The sequence below is a fragment of the Tubulanus polymorphus genome, chromosome 7 (genome assembly GCF_964204645.1).
Source record: "Tubulanus polymorphus chromosome 7, tnTubPoly1.2, whole genome shotgun sequence".
NCBI lineage: Eukaryota > Metazoa > Nemertea > Palaeonemertea > Tubulaniformes > Tubulanidae > Tubulanus > Tubulanus polymorphus.
This window is the reverse complement of record NC_134031.1, coordinates 5,822,230-5,834,883: the sequence shown is the minus strand read 5'-3', so window position 1 is coordinate 5,834,883 and position 12,654 is coordinate 5,822,230. Positions and strand designations below refer to the sequence as shown.

Below are 12,654 nucleotides of genomic sequence, written 5' to 3'. Positions count from 1 at the left end.
GTCGTCACGTGATCAATCGAAGTCACGTGTTACGGCATTATTTCGTCACGCCAGGGATGCGGGAAAGAACCTACCTGGTCACACATACGCAATTTAAATTCAATTTAAGGGGTACTGTGTGAGTCGATGTGCACTACGTCATCAATATTGGCGTTTCAAAATAACTATTCACAACTTTGAGTGTTGGCATTCATTTTGAATTCAAATATATTTAATGAATGAAAAGTACCTAATGAATGTCCATGTTTTTTTATATTGATGGTTAGTCGGGTTCCCGGTCAATTCAATTCAATTCTCGGTATATTCAAATTCAAAATAATTCCATCTATCCTTTTATACGCACTATCTATGTGTAACTTTTTTCAAGGCGCCAATAAACCTTCAAGTTAGTTTTATTGGTCCAGAGTACCAGTGTACATGCAGTTTTCTTGCAAAGAAGTCTTACATGTAGCAGTCGATCGACTGATTTGCATATTGCACGAAATATGTTAGGTCACGTCCTTTTGAAGAGGTTACAGTTAATAACCCTTTATCGGGTTACATCATAACAGTTGTTAATACCGGGTACTCTATCCATTAACTACATAACCAACGGAGGGAGCGTTAAAACAATCTAGCGGAACTAATGATTTACTAAGTGGAATGTAGGTATATAAACTATATTTACTATATGAAGTAATCAAAGCAACACATTTTAGACTGAGGATGGGCAGCAGAAGCTCTTGGACATATTTCTACTTACGAATATTCTAGTCAATTTTACAATTGTGAGATTCTCACATATCTTCACGGATATTGGGATATTGCCATTCTTCAAAGTGCTATTCTTAAGTTATCAGAAAAGGTTTTCACACAGCGGGTTTCATAGAAACTGCGTCGTAGTAGCTAAGTTATAGTTCGTCTCTAGCGTTGCCACTCGGAAATAGTGTTCTATTCGTAGTTATGTCGAGCAAAAATGACTAAATCATATTTCATTGATATTCCCAGAGAGGGTTGAAATTGAAAATTACGATTTGAATGACGTTCGTCTGAAAAACTGAAAACGTTTCAGACATAGAGAATGATCATACAATCGATATAATCAACTAAATGTCTTGTTTATTTTGCTTCAAACAAAGCTCGTCGTTTTCCATTTCTCACGGAGCGGGGATATCATAAATACATATATGTGTGCTTCAGACGTGGCAGGAGGCTCGGGATGCACTACAGTGTGAATGTTGAAAGCTCATTCACACAAGATGTATATATTATGTAACGTGATGAACAATGCGTGAAATGATTATGAGCCCCACGCGAAGATTGAGCTGTTTACACGCGGTATGTTCTGATTGAAAGACACGTGCGCAGTCGGTATGGGAAAAAACGACGGTGACAGTAAAAACGGATAAGAATCTCCGATGCAAGTTTGCCAACTGAAGCTTAAAATTGACTATGAAGAAAAAATTCTGGCTCTAATTAAATTCATATGTATATGATTACGTAGATAGATGACTGGTAAAATTTAATGAATATTTTATTCAAAGCGAAGTGCATGATTAGAAATTTCGGTTCCGGTTTAGATTACAAACAATAATCAAATGATATCAAAGTTAATATCAATTTTTTATCAAAGGAAACAAGAAAACTAACTTTTTGACACCTTGAAAAACAACACACATATTGCTTAAGATACTGTCGACGATAAAAAAGAGATGATTATATTGATTATATACACATGTAATGTCAATAGGATCAAGTTATTATAGATATGAATATATCGATAATTGAATTGAATTGACCGGCAACCAGTCTAACCCCGATATACTGATGACGTGGCACACATCCTCTCAAAAATTACTATCAAAATTTATCAAAAATGGAATAAGAGTTACGAAATATATTCAGTTGAAAAATAGATGCCAGAATTCACAATTGTAATTGTTATTTTTAAACGCCAATATTGATGACGTAGTGCACATCATCTCACACAGATCACGGTATCAATGTATAAAAACATTATTGTAACGGTTTTTACGCCGTCAAAAATTTATCAAAACTGAAATTTGTAGCGAAAACTGTTGCTTGTTCGCGGGCCTTTCGTTTTTTGGAAAATTGATCACCTAAGATTAATTATATATGTCGTTGAAAATCTATATCGATTTATAAGATGCTCAATCTCGAAGCGTTATGAACGTGTCATAGCTCTCCGATTAAAATGCTGTTGATGCGGACGGCTTTCGTATGGATTGTTATTTTTTCAATTCCGCACAGTTTCTGCTTATCGCCGGATTTCTGTCTAACGATCAATTTCTCCCGTTGCTCGAGTCACGAGAACGATTGCGGTTTGATTTACTCTTTTGAGTGGTATGGTAATATCGGCCAAGAGTGGCCATGTCGTGATTGATCTCCGCTATTTCCCTAACCGAGCAATACATATTGTTGATTAGCCCTAAAATGAGACGTTTTATCAAGGGACAATAATTCAGTCTGGTTATGATTTGTTTCGAAAATCGAGCGGTAAGCCCCAAAACGGTTCCGTTGTTTCGTTTCAACACATGAGTTCTGGAGATAGGAATGAATTGACGTTATAAGCCGCGATCACACGAGCATTTTTGGCCCGTGCCAAATTAGGCCCGGCAAACTTTCGGACCATATTTGGCCAGACAAAAAACGTCCGACCACGCCCGAGCCAAATTCAAGCACTGATCAACTTTTGAATTGCAACTGCTTCCGGAAGTGACTCACTTCACTTGTTAAGTATCGAGTGAGTGGTTTACGTGTGAACGTGCGTTCTCTAATTAGGCACGGGCCAAATTTGACTCGGGGGTCTGATCCGGACCAAATCGTCTCCGTGATCGCGGCTATAGTTGCCAAACAGGTAGTGAACATGAAGACCACCTGTAGTACAGCGCTGCAATCTCCTGGCACACTTAACAATACTCCGCATTACAATATCCAAGTCTGCTCTAGAAACAGTCCAAAGTAGCAGTAGTTGAAATTGAAAATTACGATTTGAATGACGTTCGTCTGAAAAACTGAAAACGTTTCAGACATAGAGAATGATCATACAATCGATATAATCAACTAAATGTCTTGTTTATTTTGCTTCAAACAAAGCTCGTCGTTTTCCATTTCTCACGGAGCGGGGATATCATAAATACATATATGTGTGCTTCAGACGTGGCAGGAGGCTCGGGATGCACTACAGTGTGAATGTTGAAAGCTCATTCACACAAGATGTATATATTATGTAACGTGATGAACAATGCGTGAAATGATTATGAGCCCCACGCGAAGATTGAGCTGTTTACACGCGGTATGTTCTGATTGAAAGACACGTGCGCAGTCGGTATGGGAAAAAACGACGGTGACAGTAAAAACGGATAAGAATCTCCGATGCAAGTTTGCCAACTGAAGCTTAAAATTGACTATGAAGAAAAAATTCTGGCTCTAATTAAATTCATATGTATATGATTACGTAGATAGATGACTGGTAAAATTTAATGAATATTTTATTCAAAGCGAAGTGCATGATTAGAAATTTCGGTTCCGGTTTAGATTACAAACAATAATCAAATGATATCAAAGTTAATATCAATTTTTTATCAAAGGAAACAAGAAAACTAACTTTTTGACACCTTGAAAAACAACACACATATTGCTTAAGATACTGTCGACGATAAAAAAGAGATGATTATATTGATTATATACACATGTAATGTCAATAGGATCAAGTTATTATAGATATGAATATATCGATAATTGAATTGAATTGACCGGCAACCAGTCTAACCCCGATATACTGATGACGTGGCACACATCCTCTCAAAAATTACTATCAAAATTTATCAAAAATGGAATAAGAGTTACGAAATATATTCAGTTGAAAAATAGATGCCAGAATTCACAATTGTAATTGTTATTTTTAAACGCCAATATTGATGACGTAGTGCACATCATCTCACACAGATCACGGTATCAATGTATAAAAACATTATTGTAACGGTTTTTACGCCGTCAAAAATTTATCAAAACTGAAATTTGTAGCGAAAACTGTTGCTTGTTCGCGGGCCTTTCGTTTTTTGGAAAATTGATCACCTAAGATTAATTATATATGTCGTTGAAAATCTATATCGATTTATAAGATGCTCAATCTCGAAGCGTTATGAACGTGTCATAGCTCTCCGATTAAAATGCTGTTGATGCGGACGGCTTTCGTATGGATTGTTATTTTTTCAATTCCGCACAGTTTCTGCTTATCGCCGGATTTCTGTCTAACGATCAATTTCTCCCGTTGCTCGAGTCACGAGAACGATTGCGGTTTGATTTACTCTTTTGAGTGGTATGGTAATATCGGCCAAGAGTGGCCATGTCGTGATTGATCTCCGCTATTTCCCTAACCGAGCAATACATATTGTTGATTAGCCCTAAAATGAGACGTTTTATCAAGGGACAATAATTCAGTCTGGTTATGATTTGTTTCGAAAATCGAGCGGTAAGCCCCAAAACGGTTCCGTTGTTTCGTTTCAACACATGAGTTCTGGAGATAGGAATGAATTGACGTTATAAGCCGCGATCACACGAGCATTTTTGGCCCGTGCCAAATTAGGCCCGGCAAACTTTCGGACCATATTTGGCCAGACAAAAAACGTCCGACCACGCCCGAGCCAAATTCAAGCACTGATCAACTTTTGAATTGCAACTGCTTCCGGAAGTGACTCACTTCACTTGTTAAGTATCGAGTGAGTGGTTTACGTGTGAACGTGCGTTCTCTAATTAGGCACGGGCCAAATTTGACTCGGGGGTCTGATCCGGACCAAATCGTCTCCGTGATCGCGGCTATAGTTGCCAAACAGGTAGTGAACATGAAGACCACCTGTAGTACAGCGCTGCAATCTCCTGGCACACTTAACAATACTCCGCATTACAATATCCAAGTCTGCTCTAGAAACAGTCCAAAGTAGCAACATCCTTGGCCAGTCAAAGCTATATAATTATGTGTTGAGGTCTGTGGTGTTCAGAATCTAATGAGAGTAAATCTCCAGAATCCAGTAAATCATTAAATGTTTATTATACAATTCAACTGTAGTCGACGTACACGTTCATGCTGATGATGTGTGGACAGATCGTGCCATAACTAAACCACAACAGTGGTATCCACCGCTTTCACCGCAATAACCATAGCATATCGAGCTATGGTAATACATCGAGCTCATTACAACAGAAATTATGAAGCGTGCTAATTCTACGTATTCAATCGCATTCCAGTTGAATTCCTAGAATTCCTAGAATCGAACTCGTATCATCCGATTGCGATAGTAAATGTGTTATTGTGCAGTTGCGGAATTCTATTTTCATTCTGAATTTTACGATTCGATGACACCGCGCATATCATGCATGCCATCGCACTTTAAGCGGTCAAACATCAAATCTAAGACGTCACAGTTCGTATCAAATTACTTACAAAAAAATCTAATCTCACGCAGACCGATAGGGACAGATCCCTATTGTGGTTACTATCCGCCCCACTCGTCTATCGATGGTTTCAATCCTAAGTTATTCAGGCCCGTACCTAACGTGACTGATTTTATGGGTAGTTCGTTTTCTTTAAAATTCGGATCTCTATTGTGGGCCTCTTTGAGACGTAAAACGTCGCGTTGTGATGGCAAATGCAGTTCTTGGCTACCTAAGAAGTCCAATGCCAGTCAGTACCTGTTGTCCTATCGCACCGGGAGTACATAGGACAAGTCCAAGATCTTATTCAATTTCTGAAAATTCATTTTTCAAATACGTTCCTTCTTCGGATTTTGGCCGGTTCGTCGAAACCCCACGCCAGGGGTCTGTTAGTGTTGTGCTCCGACCTCACCACCCAATATTTGTTAAATCATGATAATAACAGTTTCTTTCTGTTGTTTACAGGTTTGGGATACAGGGGGATCATGGGGTCAGAACCCCCTCGGTGGCCAAAAGAGAGCATTTTTCCAACAAGTCCCCGTGCAAGTACAAATACATGCTGAAAAAAAATTCTGGAAAATAGTGTTATTCAAATTCAGTCCGTGTGCCTATGGTCCCAGGACCCCCTCCCCCACCCCGACAAAATACTGGATCCGCCCCTGATTTATGTACTTTCCACACAAGGATGACTTGAATCCTAATTGAAGCTTCTTTCATTCTGCGGCACTCACGACCTCCCATACGATCCTATTAGTTCCTTGTGATTCTGTCCGCTGTGGCAGTTTCTTCCTGCTGAGCTCCCCATACATGAACAGTTTTGAATTTTCGCAATGACACCCGAAATTAGATTGCAGATGTGAGACGCTATAAATCATCTGGAGCAGGAATAGATACCTACTACAGATACCGATACGTTTCATAATCGATATGTACGTACGGGTGGATAGCCCCTTAGCCGTTACCATCTATACGCGTAATCCTAAAGAAATTGCGAGCAAATAAGAGATTTTCCTTACATCGACAACAATGGACATTTTTTCGGGCTAACAAGCGGCGCCATAAATTGCGTGAAGTCCGTGAGAAAACCGAATAGATGCGTCACAGGCTAACCTCTACTTTTTATGAATTATATTTGATATATTATGCTAACGTTCCACGAACAGAAGCTCGGAGCGCGATCAATCAATCCGTTAGAAGTTAGAATGATAACAAATCCAAGGTTAGAACGTGCAGATCAGAGATGAAGGCGATATCACGCGCGGCGAATGTCGGCTTTTCTGCGGATGCCTCTCATTATTTCAGCGATGTCAAAATTTCCGGTACCTTGACGTTTTTCAATAGGGATTGACATTTCGTCTTCCGCCACTGTGTGCTCTGACAGAGAGAGAGAGAGAGTGGTGCCTGCGTTCTGCGGAGACTGTATAGGATGAATGTGGATTAGCACCGGTACTGATATAACTGTCGCTGCCACGAAGATGGGGGAATAAACGCTGACCTATCCGTCTGCGTACACATTGTTCGGCTTTTGAGTGTTGAGTTCTAGTTCTGTAATCCTAAGTAATCAGCCCCGTGCCGAGGGGAAGGGGTTTGGGGGTAGCGAACGAACCCCCTAAATTCTTGCCCTGAAAAATTCCCTCCAAAAACTCAGTTTGAAAAAAATTGGGGGGGGGGATTTCGAAATTTGGATACAATTTTCATTTTTTATTTCAAATGAACAGTCATCCATTATCAAGTGAATTTTTCGATAGGAAAGTCCTTCACTTTTCGCGGCGAAAAAGTGCATTTTCCCATGTAATAGAACTGCCCCTTAAAAAACCTCGACACGAGCCTGGTAATCCATGAATAGTTTTACCGCCTTTAACTGTCACGGTGAAGATACCCACCGGCAGAGTTTCGTAAAAAGTAACCGGTGAAACCTGCCGTTTGACATTTGAGAATGACGCAAGCGAACGATAGGCACATTAGAAAAGTCCCCCATTTTCACGGTGAAAAAGTGCATTTTTCTTGAAATAGAACTGCCCCTCAAAAAAGCCCGACACGGCTCTGGTAATCTATGAATAGTTTTACCGCCTTTAACTGTCACGATGAAGATACCCACCGGAAGAGCGCAGTAAAAAGTAACCAGTGAGTTTTGCCGTTTGACATTTGATGGTTCGAGCTTGATTATGTAACACACATCAATGGCAAGAGTGATTTAAAATATATTTTGAAAAATGGTAAATATCTTACTTTTATATTCTCAGTCCAATATTTTGCATTGTTCTTTAGCCCTGGAAATATAGAAACCAACGGAGACCGCTTTGATAACTCATAAAGTATTGAGGTGCAGCTCCCGTGGAAACCAACATGCAGAGTCAGATAGTAAGAGAGATAGTCAGAGAGTTAGATCACGTTTTACGATATTTGGAATCGAATCGTATTCATTCATTCGCGGATGAAATCAGGTAAAAGTATATCTACGATGCTACGTACTGAGTGATCCGACTGAGATCGAAAATCGAACCGACGCTGTTGGAGCGTAATGAGTGCATGAGAAAAACTAGAAAAATGTATGTAAGGGAGAGTGGAGTGAGGACCGAGACAAATGGAAATAAAAAGAGAATTGAAGATTCAAGGCGAGAGAAAGATAAAGGATAGAGTGTGGAGGGTAAGAAATGCATTTACAGCTATCGGCTCAGCTACTTCCAGTCCGGTTAGCTCACACAGCGAGGATTTATGATGGACCGAACTGTTCGTTCTGAGAAGTCATTAACGACGAGAAGTCAAACCAGCGGAAGTTCGTTTCCTGTCTCGTCCCGCGACATGAAAAAAACTACCAAGGATATAATTAACGGCGTAGACCAAGCGAATAGTATGGTGGAAATATGCGTAATGATATTTCTACACGGAGAATAGATCCGGCTCGATTGTGATGGTATATTCACTCGGAGTTATGAGCAAAATCCAAGTAAAACTTATTCGCGTGTTCACGAAGAATCGTAAACGTAACGATATGACCGTTTCTATGATATGAACTGAAACTACTGCGGGTTGGTACAACCTTCCTCGGCAGGGATTCGAACCTGATGGCATCGCTAGGTTCAGCCACGGCACGGAGACCGAGTGCACAGGTACATGCGCAGGTTTGCCGCGCGAAAACTTGCCGCACCAATCAGAACGCACGTTGTATAGTTGCTGAGGCAAATTCCACGGATAAACTATAAATGGTAAAACCCGAGCGTAAATAAAACGGGAATTCCGACTGGCTGATAATGACATCATCAAAGATGGGATTGTTTGGTACTGCGTTCTACCGCATATAGTCATTAGTGACTACGCATCGAATGTGTTTCTGATCAGGGCAAACCTCGGTTATCGGACTATTTGAAAACTTAGTGAAACCGAATGCCAGTTATTTAGTTTGGTAATAGACAACGGAATTGAGTACGGTCGCTGTAGTTCGGACCTAGTTCCAAGATGGCCGACACTGTCCGAACTATAGTGCGTTCGGCAATTAGTTCCAGCCACTAGTCGACTGGCTACAAAACCCAAAGTTTGCCCTGGAATTTAGACAGTTTTCTACACTGAAGCCATACTGCGAGAGAAGCGTGAATTAGTGTAAATGAATTGAGGTCGCGGTTGATTATGAGATTCGCCTAGCTGTTAATGGTTCATCAGTTCGTATGTCGATTACCCTCCCTCGTAATCTTTCTGTAATCCTGCCACGAGCATATAACGACATACGACACACACGAACTCCGACAGTGTATTTTTTCAGCTTTTCGGATTATGTCGTGGGAAGAACGTTGTGTATGTTTATACGCGGTAAAATAAGCTTGAATTGAAATGATGGAAGCTTTTGTATAATGGTTATAGTTCGTGATCCCACGATAGAAGTTTCCATTTAAATTGTATACATAAGTAGAGACATGTTTTTCCCTAAAATTGTTAATTGTGCATTCATATCGGGTTCATTGAAGAAGAAAGTCGATGGGGTTTATTCTTTAAAAAAAAACTGCAGAAGTAAGCCTAATTTCCTATTTTGCTGAAAATGTTTCCTGGCGGGAAACGGAGAAAAGAAAAAAATACGTGCAATAATGTTCCGGAAACGCGGCGTTATTCGGAGAGTTTGGCTTAACGTCATTATATTGATGGACGTGCGAGAAAGTCAGTGCGGTGTACGATTTTCAATAAATTGAATAAACATTCAGACGTATTGAGGCAGAGAGGAGGAGAACTGAAAGACAGGAAATGAGAAATACTGGCATAGTGTTAGAGCTGTCGCGCAGCCCCTTCAATGTTTTCACTTCGGATTACAAATCATCGTACTTTTCAGTACATGACCGTTGTACAACCGGTAGTCGACATTGGACCGAAATTAGTTTAGCAGGCCTGAAGATGCGTAGGGCAGGACATTAAAATAGTACCTAGGAGATTTCCCCATCCAACTTGGCCTTAGTTCTATGAATAGGAAAGCAGGAACATATTTGGCGGGGGTATTAATAATATTAGGTAGGGGCAGATCCCCCCAGAAATTTTGGTAAAGTGCATTTTCATGTCTTTTTAATAATGCATTTTGGATGGATGTGCCCTATGCCCTTGCCTGGTTGGACTGATTCCCGGTCAATTAAATTAAATTCAATTCAATTGTCGTGTATTAAATTCAAAATAAATTTATTGATCCTTAATAGCATATCATATTATTCGTCGCCGATAATATTAGGCAGTGTATGTGTCATTTGCTTTTGAAAGCGTTGACTTTTAAGCTAGTTTTCTTGTGACCGGTAGTCTTAGATATTTATCTGAGTATTAAGAAGTCGTATAAGCGAAACCCACAGTTGATCATTCAACCATTTATTTTCTGACAGTTTCGAAGTGTTGACTAAACCTTGGTGAAGTTCAGTCAAAAAACTCCGAAACTGTCAGAGAAAAAGTGGTGAAATCATCAACTGTGCGTTTCGTCCATTAGTTTTCTTGTTCTTATCTACATCGTGGGATTTTCACCGTATTGTATCACCGTAGTGTTTTGTGCACGTGGGTTGGAGGATGCTACGAATATCTAATACCGATATCTCTCATATTTCTATTTCATGTCGACACAATTGTTCGGTATAGATCGCATCTTTCCTGATACATTATCTCGTTTTTATATCATATTTCTGGTTTTTCCACGGCTTGAAAAAAAAACATTATGATAAACAACCTACAGGATGCTAAATCTGATGTTTCGAGGTTGGGGGAATCGCATTAGCACCGAGGAATAGTGAAATTTCACTCCACGCATTCGCTGGCAACGTCGCCTTCGTGACATTGTCTACCGAATATTCTCCCTACCGGGGTCTCCGCATTATGTTATAACGCCAGGCTATGCCGTCTTCCTTCTAGAATCATCTCAAATTTGAAAGTTTTACTTGATCTAAAAGTCTGGCTTAATCGCTTATATTGCTTTCGACCTTAATACAGCAACCTTATGAGTCGAGAAAATATACACAATATCCGTGTAAGATGAATAACGAGAGAAATCCGAAAATAGATTCGCCCAAAAATTATAAGTTCTATAGTAAAATGGTATATATTTCGAGCAAGGATATAATGATATTCTGTTAATTTCATTCTTTTCTTTGTAGGCCTGAAGATGGCTAATAGTATTAAGCCGAAACGTTGCTCGAAATATTATATACCATTTTACTATAGATCTTTTAATTTTTGGCTGAATCTATTGTGCGATTTCTCTCGCGGTAACCTTAGTATGGATAAGCCAGGGGGGGCCAAAGCCAGTCTAGAATGAGAATTTACACCATTTTATGCCGGTGTCGTATTTTGATTTCAAGATCGTTTATGAGTCTGGACCAGTTTGGGCTTGACCCACGATCCACGATCTACGGTCAATCATTTGAAACTACAATTCGGATTAAGAGTTTCTATACGGATAACCGAGGTTTCCCGTGGCAACTACGTAATCAAAGCATTTTGCTTAATGAATAGAACCTAGTCGCTGGACATTGATGCACTTCTCTATTTTACCTATGTCGTGCAGAACCTGCAGTACGGCTATTTAGTAAATACACGCTTTTATATGAATAATTCACGCGAGTAGCTCGTAACTGGATATCTTATTCAGCTAATTCAATCAATTTATATCAGACTTTTATGATATAGCGTAACGTGATTCTTTTCATATTTTCAGCTCTCCCGCAGGCGCCGAGCAACATACGCATTCTGCAAGTATTTTCCCGCACTGCTGTAGTCACATGGACCCACTCTACTACGACCGGTTCGACGTCTCAGATTCGGGTCGGATATTTTGAAATGACTGTTCTTCCTTACTACAACAACACGAGAAACGTTAACTCGAGACCGTTTCGACTGGTGACGTATTTACAGCCCGATGTCAGGTTGAAGACGGTGAATCAGCTTCTTCCTGATACGTACTATATAATCTATATGAGGGCGTTCAACGACGAGGGTTCAAGCAATAGTAGCTCAAATGCAACATTCCTCACATTATCGGGTACGTCGATGCACAAGTGCCTCGCTATAAACTATGTATGCACGTGAGATTTGACGGCTATAGTTTACCCGTTCACTCGGGAAACATTCTTTTGAATGTAATTCTTGGTTTATTGGTTTTTACGATGTTTACCGCAAAAATATATGAAACTTTTATAGACCTATGGACATTTTTGTACCTTCTCAAACTGTCCACTTTTATTCAAACTATCAATATTTCTTCCTTCATATTATATTAGTTCATTGTTTTTTACCCTCGAATTAAGTTAACACTCTAAATAACCCCCCGCGTAGCATTTTGCCTATGTTGAATAATGTACAAAGAAGTCGGTTCGTCGCAAATGGAATTGCGGAAAGGAACTCTCCTGTGTTCTAGAAATTGTAAAATAAAATTCGTGTTGACGCGTAATCAAATATATCTGATCATTACCCATATCGCTATCATATAAACTTGCCAATGTGCAAAAGCGACAGGAAATGCCGAATATCCAATATCTACACGAAATGTCCTTTAGACCATAAAATATATCGATATATGACATTGATAAAATCGGCAAGAAACTAATTGAATCCTTACTTAAAATGCACCGCCGACCCGAGTCGATATCCGGCATAGTATGCAGCCCATCGATCAACTAGCGAAGAGAATATTAGCTGTTAGGATTTTGATGGACGACCAACACAACAGTTTCATTGTCAGAATTTATGATGAATTGCGCAGCCGCTCTCAGA

The 12,654-nt window shown here is 39.7% G+C and overlaps 1 protein-coding gene across 1 annotated transcript in view; it reads left to right on the top strand.

Annotated features, from left to right (window-relative positions):
* Window positions 1–12,654, top strand: part of LOC141908870 (uncharacterized) — a 32,523-nt gene that overhangs the window by 17,564 nt on the left and 2,305 nt on the right. Inside the window, exon 3 of the mRNA XM_074799128.1 lies at window positions 11,600–11,923. Within this exon, the coding sequence (XP_074655229.1) occupies window positions 11,600–11,923 (324 nt within the window). The remainder of the gene's footprint in view (window positions 1–11,599; window positions 11,924–12,654) is intronic.